The sequence below is a fragment of the Mustelus asterias genome, chromosome 8, assembly GCF_964213995.1.
Source record: "Mustelus asterias chromosome 8, sMusAst1.hap1.1, whole genome shotgun sequence".
NCBI classification, from domain to species: domain Eukaryota; kingdom Metazoa; phylum Chordata; class Chondrichthyes; order Carcharhiniformes; family Triakidae; genus Mustelus; species Mustelus asterias.
In genome coordinates, this window is record NC_135808.1 from 884,372 (window position 1) to 897,939 (window position 13,568).

A 13,568-nucleotide genomic window follows, 5' to 3' on the forward strand; every position below is an offset into this window, starting at 1 on the left:
ACTCCCTCCGCACCGAGCCTCGGACAGTGCGCCACTCCCTCAGCACCGAGCCTCGGACAGTGCGGCACTCCCTCCGCACCGAGCCTCGGACAGTGCGGCACTCCCTCCGCACCGAGCCTCGGACAGTGCGGCACTCCCTCCGCATCGAGCCTCGGACAGTGCGGCACTCCCTCCGCATCGAGCCTCGGATAGTGCGGCACTCCCTCAGCACCGAGCCTCGGACAGTGCGGCACTCCCTCAGTACTGCACAGCAGTGTCTGCTTAGATTGTGTTCTCCAGCCTCGGGGATCCCAGCAGCTTTTCTTGCAGTGATACCAACTGACCCACAGGATCTCCTGGGAACGAACGAGTTGGCGCTGAAGGAAGGGAAGGAGGGAGCGACCTCCATTTGCCAGTCCGTGCTGATGGGCACTGGCTGTTTGATTTCAGGTCGGACAGCACCTGACTCACCATCACCGACACAAGGATCAAAATGAAACACCGACTCACCTTCTTCAGCCACTCCGGGGTGACCACAGGAATCCCTCTGGCAACGGCACACAGGAACTTCACGGTACGGCGAATCCGGTCAGTGACCAAGTGCGTACTGTCGTGTACAGACTCCACCACCTCCCCACCGAGCTGTTCAATCACCTTCATCCCGTTCTCATCGACCAGACCAGTGAACATAATCTGAGAGAACGAGACAGCGAGAGGGAGGAGGAGAGAGGCAGGCGGGGGGGCGGGGAGAGAGAGAGAGAGCAGGGAGGTTGACAGAGGGCAGGCGGAGTGATGGAAAGAGAGGTGGGGAGAGAGAGGGAGAGAAGAGGGGGTTAGATGCTATCGTTCAGGGCAGTAAGGGCGTTCAAATACCTCCCAGGCTACACTCCCTCAGTAATACATTAAATAGTGCACGATTGTCTGCATCAACGGGGATGAAGTAGAAAGGGTCAAGAGCTTCAAGTTTTCAGGTGTCCAGATCACCAACAACCTGCCCTGGTCCCCCCATGCCGACACTATAGTTAAGAAAGCCCCACCAACTTTCTCAGAAGACTAAGCAAATTTGGCATGTCAGCTACGACTCTCACCAACTTTTACAGATGCACCATAGAAAACATTCTTTCTGGTTGTATCACAGCTTGGTATGGGCTCCTGCTCTGCCCAAGGCCGCAAGGAACTACAAGGGGTCGTGAACGAAGCCCAGTCCATCACTCAAACCAGCCTCTCTTCCCGCTGCCTTGGAAAAGCAACCAACTTAATCAAGGACCCCATGGGCCCCAGACATTCTCTCTTCCACCTTCTTCCGTCGGGAAAGAGGTACAAAGTCACGTACCAAGTGACTCAAGAACGGCTTCTTCCCGCTGCTGTCAGACTTCTGAATGGACCGACCTCGCACTAAGTTGATCTTTCTCTACACCCTAGCTGTGACTGTGACACTACATTCTGCACCCTCTCCTTCTCTATGAACGGTATGTTTTGTCTGTATGGTGCACAAGAAACAATACTTTTCACTGTATATTAATACATGTGACAATAATAAATCAGATCAAATCAGATTGTACATTAACAGGCCAGCCTGCAATCTCCCAGGCTCTGCCCTATCACTAACACATTAAAACTCCTCCATGTAATGGTAGGTAGCAGTAATGTGGTGCTTGCTGCCTCATGGAGCAATGCTCACTCTCTGATGTTCATTCCCTGTGACAGGGCTTTATACTCCCCTCCGTAAGACGTGGCACAACACTGGCTCTCTGTGGCAAGGTGTTTGAGAGATCGCCTCAACACCAATACGAGCAGAATCCTGGTGAGATCTGCTGGCAGTATCTGACGTGAAGAAGCAGGAGGCTTTCCCGCTGGCAGATATCCACTTGGCAGGAACACCCTGGCGAACACAATCAGAGATCCATAGCTCACCTTGGGTGGAGATCCAGGGGGAGAGCGCATGGACAGCCGGCAGGCTGTGCGACGGGTTTTCACCGGAGGCGGTGAGCTGCTTTCCTTCTCACTCTCTGACAGGCTCGCTACTCGAACGCGTCGCTTACGTCCGGGTGCCAACCCTGTCTCCTGTGAACGTTCCTAAGAAGAGAAGAAGCAGGGAGAGGGAGGGAAGCGAGCGTGTTAGCGAGTTTATTCTGAAAGGTAAAGATGTCAGATTGTCATCACGGTTTTCTCTGCCCTTCTCGTGCTTTTCCACAGTGAGATGGCATCACCCAGAAGGGGCAGACCAATTAACTACGTGGTAGATATTGTCGGTGCGGGCTTGATGGGACGAAGGGCCTTCTCCGCACTCTATGACTCTATGATTCTAGGAGCTTCAGGCAAGAAATGAGCAAACACTGAGAAACAGTGACCAGAAGGAGAGAACTTCACAGGAATACCTTAAGGGGAAGAAAGTGAGGTCAAGAGGTTGAAGGAAAGAACTTGAGGCAACTTAACAGGAAGCAGTGATGAGGGACAAATGGATCATTTGTGGGTCGGCAGGCTGGAACTCACGGAGTGCCGAGGGATCAGTGCTGGGGCTTCAACTCTTTACGATCCACAGCAATGACTTAGATGAAAGGACTGGAATCATGGGAGCTGGGTAGGAGTGTGCCTTGTCAAGAGGCAGGAGTCAGCAGAGGGACGTAGGGTAGTGAGTGGACAAAGATTGTTCGATTGTCAGAAAAACCCATCTGGTTCACTAGGAAATCTTGGATAGGGTAGATATAAAGGAGATGTTTCCATTGTGGTTTAAATGAAGATGAGTAGCTATAAATAAAGGTAAGACAGTCACTAATAAATCAAATAAGAAATACAACAAAGACTTCTATAGGCAGACAGTGGTAAGAATGTAGATCTTGCTCCAACAAGGAATGGTTGAGACGAGAAGCTTGGATGTATTCAAGGGGGAAAGAATAGGAGATACGGGTAGGGTTAGATCAAGTAGGGTGGAGGGAGCGCTGGGCTGTCAAGTGGAGCAGGAACATTGTTGGACCACAGAATTGTTACGGGGCAGGAGGCGGCCATTATGGGCAAATCAATGGCAGATGCAGTATAATTTGGATAAATGTGAGGTTATTCACTTTGGAAGCAAAAACAAGAAACCTGAGTGGCTGTAAATTGAGAGAGGGGAGTGTGCAGCGGGACCTGGGTGTCCTTGTGCACCAGTCGCTGAAGGTAGGCATGCAGGTGCAGCAGGTGGTAAAGAAGGCAAATGGTATGTTGGCCTACATTGCGAGAGGTTTTGAGTACAGGAGCAGGGATGTGTTGTTGCAATTATACAGGAACTTGGTGAGGTCATACCTAGAGCAGAGTATCGTGTGCAGTTTTGGTCTCCTTTTCTGAGGAAGGATGTTCTTGAGCGAGTGCAGCGAAGGTTTACCAGGCTGATTCTGGGGATGGCGGGACTGATGTATGAGGAGAGATTGACGAGGTTAGGATTGTTTTCGCTGGAGTTCAAACGAATGAGGGGGGATCTCAGAGAATTATAAAATTCTAACAGGATTAGACAGGGTAGATGCAGGAAGGATGTTCCCGATGGTGGGGGGAGTCCAGAACCAGGGGTCACAGTCAGAGGATTCGGGGTAGACCATTTAGAACGGAGGTGAGGAGACATTTCTTCACCAGAGAGTGGTGAGCCTGTGGAATTCATTACTACAGGAAGTAGTTGAGGCCAAAACATTGAATGTATTCAAGAGGCAGCTGGATATAAAACTTGGGGTGAATGGGATCAAAAGGTTATGGGGAAAAAGCAGGATTAGGCTATTGAGTTGGATGATCAGCCATGATCTTAAAGAATGGTGGAGCAGGATCGAAGGGCCAAATGGCCTCCTCCTGCTCCTGTCTTTTATGTTTCTATGTCTGCACCAGCTCTCCAAATGAGCATCATGATTTAGTGCCATTCCCCTACCTTTTCCCTCCCTCCATACACCTGCACACTATTTCTATTCAAATAATCATCTAATGCCCTCCTCAAAGCCTCAATTGAATCTGTCTCCACCACACTCTCAGACAGTACATTCCAGACCCCAACCACTCGCTGTGTGAATCTGTCTCCACCACACTCTCAGACAGTACATTCCAGATCCTAACCACTCGCTGTGTGAATCTGTCTCCTCCACACTCTCAGACAGTACATTCCAGATCCTAACCACTCGCTGTGTGAATCTGTCTCCACCACACTCTCAGACAGTACATTCCAGACCCCAACCACTCGCTGTGTGAATCTGTCTCCACCACACTCTCAGACAGTACATTCCAGACCCCAACCACTCGCTGTGTGAATCTGTCTCCACCACACTCTCAGACAGTGCATTCCAGATCCTAACCACTCGCTGTGTGAATCTGTCTCCACCACACTCTCAGACAGTACATTCCAGACCCCAACCACTCGCTGTGTGAATCTGTCTCCACCACACTCTCAGACAGTACATTCCAGACCCCAACCACTCGCTGTGTGAATCTGTCTCCACCACACTCTCAGACAGTACATTCCAGACCCCAACCACTCGCTGTGTGAATCTGTCTCCACCACACTCTCAGACAGTGCATTCCAGATCCTAACCACTCGCTGTGTGAATCTGTCTCCACCACACTCTCAGACAGTACATTCCAGACCCCAACCACTCGCTGCGTGAAATAGGTTTTTCTCACATCACATTTGCTTCTTTTGCAAATCACTTTCGATCTGTATTGTGCTGTAATTTTTCTATGTTTCTATCTGTGTCCCTCTTGTTCTCGATCCTTTTACGAGCAGGAACAGTTTCTCCCCGTCTACTCTGCCCAGCCCCCTCATAAATATTTGAGCATCACCAACCGGCCTTGTGTGTGCTGCAAACATTCACTGACCTGCTTCCTCCTGCCTCTGCCGGCTGGGCGTTGGGATGATGCAGTATCGCTATGGACCTCTTCCACACTCCCATCCTGCCCTGCTGGGGCAGCCACTAACCTCCTCCTGCCTCTGCCGGCTGGGCGTTGGGATGATGCACCATCGCTATGGGCCTCTTCCACACTCTCGTCCTGCCTTGCTGGGGCAGCCACTGACTTCCTCCTGCCCCGACCTCTGCCTCTGCCCGCTGGACATTGGGGTGACGAACCATCAGTTTGGGGCACCTTGCCCGCACTCTCAGTCTGTTCTGCTGGGGCAGCTACTGTCCTCCTCCTGCCCCGACCTCTGCCCACAGGACGCTGCTCTGATGGACCATCGATTTCAGGAGCTGCACCCGCACTCTCAGTCTGTCCTGCTGGGGCAGCCACAGATCTCCTCCTGCCCTGACCTCTGCCCCTGCCCACTGGGTGCTGCTCTGACGAACCACCCGTTTTGGAAAGATCCTCTGCACTCTCAGTCTGTCCTGCTGGGGCAGCCACAGATCTCCTCCTGCCCCGACCTCTGCCTCTGCCCCTGCCCACTGGGTGCCGCTCTGACGAACCACCCGTTTTGGAAAGATCCTCTGCACTCTCAGTCTGTCCTGCTGGGGCAGCCACAGATCTCCTCCTGCCCCGACCTCTGCCCGCTGGCTGCTGCTCTGATGAACCATTGGTTATGGAAGTATCCTCTGCACTCTCAGCCTGACCTTTGGGGGCAGCCATGGATCTCTGTTTGGCTCTGCGGCCTCCAATTCGGAGAGCTGGGGGGCTTTCCCTCTCCTCTTCCCCCCGGCCTGGCTCCTCGTCCGTGGTGGACACAGAGATGGATTTTGGCCTCCCCCGGCCTCTCCGAGGATTGGCTGCTGACGCGTGTGTGACCTCGGCGCTCGGCTCCGGGGCTTTCCGGTGCTGACGCCCTCGTGCGCCGCCGGCTCCCACAGATCTCGCCTTCCGCGGCTGGCTTTTGTCTCTGGGGACAGCTGCATCCTCCGTCTCCGTGACGCTGGGTCTCCTGTCGCTCATCAGAGCCGGAGCTGGATCAAGGACCTTTGTATCGGGACTAGCTGTGCCCCCTACGCCCTGGCTGCGTTCCTGTGTGTCTGGACTAGCTGTGCCCCCTACATACTGGTTCGGTTCCTTTGTATCGGGGGGACTAGCTGTGCCCCCTACATCCTGGTTGGGTTCCTCTGTATCGGGGGGACTAGCTGTGCCCCCTACACCCTGGCTGCGTTCCTCTGTTTTGGGACCGGACACATCCCCTACACCCACAGACGCTGAATCTCTAGTCTCTTGTGACCCCACAGTGCCTCCAGAAGTCTCTCCGTTCACCTCCTCCTCACTGTCCTCCGCTGTCTGCTGTTCAGATGCATCCGAGGGGTTGATTCCCTCACGCACTTGCCAGCTGCAGCCTCCGTCTCCAATCTGCGGAGTCTCCGGCTGCTCTGTCACTGCCGGAGAATCCATGCCACTCTCCCCTTTGGGAAGGTTGCCTGGCAGACTCCTGCTGGCCTTTGGCGGGCTGTGAGGCTGGTCTTGCGATGTGGGCACCGGACGATCAGCAGCGGGTGAGATGACTGCAGTATCTTCAGCTCCCGATTCCCCAACGCACTCCGGCTCATCGGCCCAGCTCCCGAGGCAGAAGGGCTGGGTTTCCTGGTCCGTCCACTGCTCTTCCTGATTCGCCTCCGAAGGCTGATCCTCGCCGGGCTCCGAGCAATCCTGTTGCTGAGGCACGGGTCTCGGGGTGGAGGCTCTGGCCGTGTACATCTCACTCGCTGCCGCGCCGTTACCTGCAGAGGAACAGAGTAACTGTGTCATCCCTTTGAAAATGGGTGCTTCTCTCACAGACCAATCACTAGGGCTCCTACTCCATAGATTCTGAACCAATATTTTTACAAACTCAGAGGATGTGGGTATGGTTGGCAAGGTCAAGGTTTGGTGGATTGGCCATGCTAAATTGCCCCTTAGGTGTCCAAAGCTGGCTGGCTGGGCCATTTTAAAGGGCAGTTAAGAGTCAACCACACTGCTGTGGGTCTGGAGGCCACACATTGGCCAGACCAGGTAAAGGGCAGCCAATTTCCTTCCCTGGTGGCACAGGTCAGCACTGCTGCCTCACAGCGCCAGTGACCCGGCTTCAATTCCCAGATGATTGTGTGTGGAGTTTGTACGTTCTCCTCGTGTCTGCGTGGGTTTCCTCCAGGTGATCTGGTTTCCTCCCACACTCTAAAGATGGGCGGGTTAGGGGGATTAGCAGGGTGAAATGTTTGGAGTTACAGGGATAGGACAGGGGAGAGGGCTTGGGCAACATACTCTGTCAGAGTCAGGGCAGACTCGATGGGCCGAATAGCTTTTGCTGCGTTGTGGGGATTCTATAATTAGGGATGGGCATCAAATGTTGGCCTTGCCAGTGACACTTACATCCAATGAATGAATAGTAACACAAAAGTAACTGGACCCATCCCCCAGAGGCCCAGGCTAATGCTCAGGGGAACATGGATTCACCACGGCAGCTGAGGGGAAACTTAAATTCAGTTGATTAAATTTGGAAAAGCTGATCTCAGCAATGGTGACTGTGAAACTACTGCACCCACCTCACCCACTGCCGATCACTTGGTGCCAACATTGCAAGGCCAGCCCGCCAAAGGCCAGCAGGAGTCTGCCAGACAACCGTCACAGAGAGGAGAGCAGTACGGATCTTCCAACAGCGACAGAGCAGCCAGAACTGTGGGCGGCACAGTGGTTAGCACTGCTGCCTCACAGCGCCAGGGGCCCGGATTCAATTCCGGCCTCGGGTGACTGTCTGTGTGGAGTTTGCACGTTCTCCCCGTGTCTGCGCGGGTTTCCTCCGGGTGCTCCGGCTTCCTCCCACAGTCCAAAGATGTGCGGGTTAGGCCATGCTAAAATTGACCCTTAGTGTCAGGGGGATTAGCTGGGTAAACATGGGGGGTTACGGGAATAGGGCCCGAGTGGGATTGTGGTCAGTGCAGACTCGATGGGCCAAATGGCCTCCTTCTGCACTGTTTTAATTGTTGTAAAAACCCATCTGGTTCACTAATATCCTTTAGGGAAGGAAATCTGCAGTCCTTACCCTGTCTGGCCTACATGTGACTGCAGAGCCACAGCAATGTGGTCCACCCTTACTGCCCTCAGAAATGGCCGAGCAAGACACTCAGTTCCATTAGGAATGGGCAACAAATGCTCCAGGTCCTGGCCAAAGTTGCCACCAAGGGGGTCACCCGACCTGTCTGCCCTTCTACCGTTGCAACATTCATGGCCAGGACTCTCTGGAGAGGGAGCATGCGGTCTCCACCAGCACCATAGAGGCCTCCCGTGCCTGTTGGGTTCCACAGGGACTGGAGTGCATTACTGACCCCTTTAATCACCTTTCGGTTTGATGTTCGAAATTTCATTTATGCTGTGTTCTTGTTTTGGGCGGTTCCCCCTCTTTAAGGGGCCACCCTACATGCTTTGTCCCCGCCTGAAAGGGTGGGAGAGGTGGGAATCCTCACAACATTCAGAAGTATGGGAATGACGTAGCATACACGGCTACCGACTAAGTGCTGGAAAATGGGATTGGAATACATAGACTCTTGATGGCCAGCACAGATACAATAGGCCGAATGGCCTCTGTGTGTGCTGTAAAACTCTTATGAGACTATGAGAAGGCAATGCCAAACCACAGCAGTACCGTGCCCAAGCAGTATCTGCCAATTTAGAGTTGAATGATGTGAATTTATACGACCGAAGCGGACACCAACATGGAGGTGGAAGGGGTGCGGAGTCTCAGACTGTGGGACCCCCGCTGAAAAATTATGCGTCTCCCATTTAAGACGGAGATAAAGTTTATTTATTTGTGTCACAAGTAGGCTTACATTAACACTGTGAAGAAGTTACTGTGAAAATCCCCGAGTCACCACACTCCAGCGCCTGTTCGGGTACACTGAGGGAGAATTTAGCATGGCCAATGCACCTAACCAGCAGGTCTTTCAGACTTGTGGGAGGAAACTGGAGTTCCCGGAAGAAACCCATGCAGACACGGGGAGAATGTGCAAACTCCACACAGTGACCCAAACCAGGAATCGAACCCGGGTCCTTAACGCTGTGAGGCAGCAATGCTAACCACTATGCCACCCCACGAGGAGGAATTTCTTCTCACAGGGAGCTGGCTGTCTGTGGAATTCCCTTCCCCAGAGAGCAGTGGAGGCTGTGGGTCAGTGAATATAATCGGGCTGAGTCAGACAGATGCTTGATCGGCAGATCAGCCATGATGTATCGAAATGGCGGAGGAGGCTCGAGGGGCCGAATGGTTTACTGCCGTTCCTATTGCTCATGCTCTTGTGGACTGCGATTTCAGATTGAACCAGACACAGAACTGCGACACGGTTCATGGAGAGTGTGTTGGATATTCTGCAGATACAACACAAATACCCAACAGGAGCTAATAAACCCTAAACGCCTAAGGATCCGCAAGATTATTTCCAGTTACGCTACGTTCATCTATCGTGTCACAAAGACAGAGAATTACAGAATCTGCGCCTAGCGGGAAAGGAGGATTTTGACCCATAATCATTCCTATCTCACAGAAACCCGCAGACATCTGAGTAATACGAGACTTGTATCTGGGCACAGGTACGGAAAAGCATCCCTCAGCTCGAAGTCACAAACTCCGCCACCAGTACAGATCCATCAAAACCTTACTTTTGAACGTTTCTCTGCCGAATGTTGGAGACTGCAAGGTGATTGGTTGTGTGGCCTCTTCCTCGGTGTTGCTCACGGCCGCACCTTGACCTGACGGAAGAACAGAACGGGAGTGTGGTGTCAGACTCGGTCTTGGGGTCAAATCATTTCCTGCTAAAACGCACATTTGCTTTTCAAACTGCCTCCATAGCTCAGTGCTAAACTTGGGAGCTCAGCTGTTCAAAAATGTGCTATGGGGAGGTGATGGCCTAATGGTTTTATCACTAAACTATTAATCTAGAAACTCAGCTCATGTTCTGGGGACCTGGGTTCGAATCCCACCCCGGCAGAAGGTGAAATGTGAATTCAATTTTTTTTAAAAATTAGGAATTAAGAATCTACTGATGACCATGAAACCATTGTCGAAAAAACCCATCTGGTTCACTAATGTCCTTTTGGGAAGAAAATCTGCTGTCCTTACCCGACTGACCTACATGTGACTCCAGAGCCACAGCAATGTGGTTGACTCTCAACTGCCCTCGGGCAACTCGGGATGGACAATAAATGCTGGCCAGCCAGCGACACCCATGTCCCACGAATGAATTTAAAAAAAATTATGGCACCTTATTACGCCTCAGGGATCGGTGCAGGGTCCACTGTTATTTGTCATTTATATTAATGATTTGGATGAGAATATAGGAGGCATGGTTAGTAAGTTTGCAGATGACACTAAGATTGGTGGCATGGTGGACAGTGAAGAAGGTTATCTCCGATTGCAACGGGATCTTGATCAATTGGGCCAGTGGGCTGACGAATGGCAGATGGAGTTTAATTTAGATAAATGCGAGGTGATGCATTTTGGTAGATTGAACCAGGGCAGGACTTACTCAGTTAATGGTAGGGCGTTAGGGAGAGTTACAGAACAAAGAGATCTAGGGGTACAGGTTCATAGCTCCTTGAAAGTGGAGTCACAGGTGGACAGAGTGGTGAAGGCAGCATTCAGCATGCTTGGCTTCATCGGTCAGAACATTGAATACAGGAGTTGGAATGTCTTGTTGAAGTTGTACAAGACATTGGTAAGGCCACACTTGGAATACTGTGAACAAAGAACAAAACAGCACAGGAACAGGCCCTTCGGCCCTCCAAGCCTGCACTGATCATGTGTTCCTAACTAGACCATCCGTTTGTATCCCTCTGTTCCCAGTCTGTTCATGTGGCTATCTAGATAAGTCTTAAATGATCCTAGCGTGTCTGCCTCAACCAACTTGCTTGGTAGTGCATTCCAGGCCTCCACCACCTTCTGTGTAAAAAACGTCCCCCGCATATCTGTATTGAACCTTGCCCCTTGTGCAATTCTGGTCACCTTATTATAGAAAGGATATTATTAAACTAGAAAGAGTGCAGAAAAGATTTACTAGGATGCTACTGGGACTTGATGGATTGAGTTATAAGGAGAGGCTGAATAGACTGGGACTTTTTTCTCTGGAGCGTAGGAGGCTGAGGGGTGATCTTATAGAGGTCTATAAAATAATGAGGGGCATAGACAAGGTAGCTAGTCAATATCTTTTCCCAAAGGTAGGGGAGTCTAAAACTAGAGGGCAAAGGTCTAAGGTGAGAGGGGAGAGATACAAAAGTGTCCAGAGGGGCAATTATTTCACACAGAGGGTGGCGAGTGTCTGGAACAAGCTGCCAGAGGTAGTAGTAGAGGCGGGGTACAATTTTGTCTTTTAAAAAGCATTTAGATAGTTACATGGGTACGATGGGTATAGAGGGATATGGGCCAAATGCGGGCAATTGGGATTAGCTTAGGGGTTTTTTAAAAAAAAGGGCGGCATGGACAAGTTGGGCCGAAGGGCCTGTTTCCATGATGTAAGCCTCTATGACTCTTTGACCTTTTTAACACAAGGACTGGTCAGAGACACCTCACCATGGAGAAACAGAAAGAATCTACACGCACACAGCACACACTTATCTAGATAGCCACACAGCACATGGCACACACTTATCGAGATAGCCACACAGCACATGGCACACACTTATCTAGATAGCCACACAGCACATGGCACACGGCACACACTTATCTAGATAGCCACACAGCACATGGCACACGGCACACACTTATCTAGATAGCCACACAGCACATGGCACACACTTATCGAGATAGCCACACAGCACATGGCACACGGCACACACTTATCTAGATAGCCACACGGCACACGGCACATGGCACACGGCACACACTTATCTAGATAGCCACACGGCACACAGCACATGGCACACGGCACACACTTATCTAGATAGCCACACGGCACACGGCACATGGCACACACTTATCTAGATAGCCACACAGCACACGGCACATGGCACACGGCACACACTTATCTAGATCGGCATATAGCACACCCTCACGACGTTCCCAAAGGGCTTCATGGCTACTTTTGAAGAGTCGTCACTGTGATAATGTAGAACACACTGAGGGCGTGGAGAGAAATGGCAAGCCTTGAGGAGAGTTCGAGAGGCAGAAAGATTGCAGAGGGTTCAGGCAGGGGGTTCCAAAGAAATTTAGATAGACAGAGAGCTCTGCCACTGACGGCCAACTGCAAAGACACAGGGGAGGTAACGCACAAATAGCCAGATGTAGACAGCCAGATAGCGCGGGCTAGGGAAGATGCACAAAAGCAGGGCAGGGAGCATCCCTGGGGGTGGGGGGTTCTAAAGGAGAACTAGATTTTAACTTAAATGCATAGTGGAGCTCAGAAAGGACAGTGATGATTTACGAGCGACACTTAGCACAGGGATCAGCATGAGGTGAAGCTCAGATCTGGCCAGGAAGGCAGGAGGGGGGGGTGGGGGGTGTGCGACAAGAGAGTGAGACAGGGCCACGTAAATCATAATGCAACCTTCGGGTAAAAAAAATATTTTGACCCCTGCTTGGTACGTATTCAAGGGCGAAAGGATAGAGGGACATTTTGACAAGGTGAGATGAAGAGCAGGAGGAGTATGGGCATCGATCTTCAGGACACTCGTCTCAAACCACTGGTTTGGTGTGAATTACAGAACCCACACTCTGAAGGCTACACCCAGAGAGAAAGTGGATTGTGCACTTCAATCAGTTCATCCCACTCCTGTGTGTGGCAGAACCCTCACTGCAAACACACCCAAACGACTCTCCCTGAGCAATAGACAAGACATGTCCCGACAGGGGACCGTCTCGCAGCTCAGGGGCACACCTGTCTGAATCTTACTTATGGAAGGGTCCTTGCCGAACGTTGGAGACTGGAAGGTGAAGAGTTGTGTGGCCTCTTCCTCCGTGTTGCTCGCGACCGTGGCGTTAGCTGTGGGAAAACAGAATAGGCGCGTGATTCTTCCAAAATTAACCCTCAAGCAACATCACTCAAATCAGATTAACTGGTCTTTATCTCATTGGGGGACCTTGCTGCATACCTATTGTACAACAGTTCCTACATCACAAATGTAACTACGTTTCAAAAGTACCTCACTGAGGGTTAAAGTACTCTGCTGTAGAAATAGGAAGCTATATTTCCTTCCGCGATGTGACAACAGAGTTGGAAAATACTACTTTAAATTATCATTTCATGAGATGAGATTCTCACTGGCTGGGCCAGAATTTGTTGCCCATTCTCGAATTGCCCCTTGGACTGAGTGTCTCTCTGCCATTTCAGAGGGCAGTTAAGAGTCAACCACATTGCTGTGGCTCTGTAGTCACACATGTAGGCCAGACCGGGTGAGGATGGCAGATTTCCCTCCCTAAAGGGGACATTAGTGAACAAGATGGGTTTTTAAATGGCAATTTCACAGTCACCGTTATGGAGGCTAGTTTTCAATTCCAGATTTTATTCATCAAATTGAAATTCCACCAGCTGCCGTGGTGGGATCTGAACCCTGTGTCCCCATCAGCCTGGGCCTCTGGATTAATGCCGAGTTGGAATACCGCTGTGCCACCGTCTCCCAGATAGAGAGGGGTAAGGCACTGGGGTAACAGGGAGGGTGCCAGATTTGAACAGTACTCAATGTAAAACGTGTTACTATGCTGTAAATAGTGTGTA

The 13,568-nt window shown here is 51.3% G+C and overlaps 1 protein-coding gene across 6 annotated transcripts in view; it reads right to left on the reverse strand.

Annotated features, from left to right (window-relative positions):
• mdc1 (mediator of DNA damage checkpoint 1) overlaps nt 1-13,568 on the reverse strand; it is a 41,932-nt gene that overhangs the window by 7,399 nt on the left and 20,965 nt on the right. For all 6 annotated transcript variants that reach the window (XR_013498420.1, XR_013498419.1, XR_013498418.1 and 3 more), the window contains 5 exons: nt 12,747-12,836; nt 9,523-9,612; nt 4,807-6,614; nt 1,894-2,055; nt 490-672 (listed from right to left, as the gene is read on the reverse strand). Coding sequence is in view for 3 of the 6 variants with exons in the window: in XM_078217244.1 (XP_078073370.1) it covers nt 490-672; nt 1,894-2,055; nt 4,807-6,614; nt 9,523-9,612; nt 12,747-12,836 (2,333 nt within the window). In the remaining 3 variants the exon portion in view is untranslated. The remainder of the gene's footprint in view (nt 1-489; nt 673-1,893; nt 2,056-4,806; nt 6,615-9,522; nt 9,613-12,746; nt 12,837-13,568) is intronic.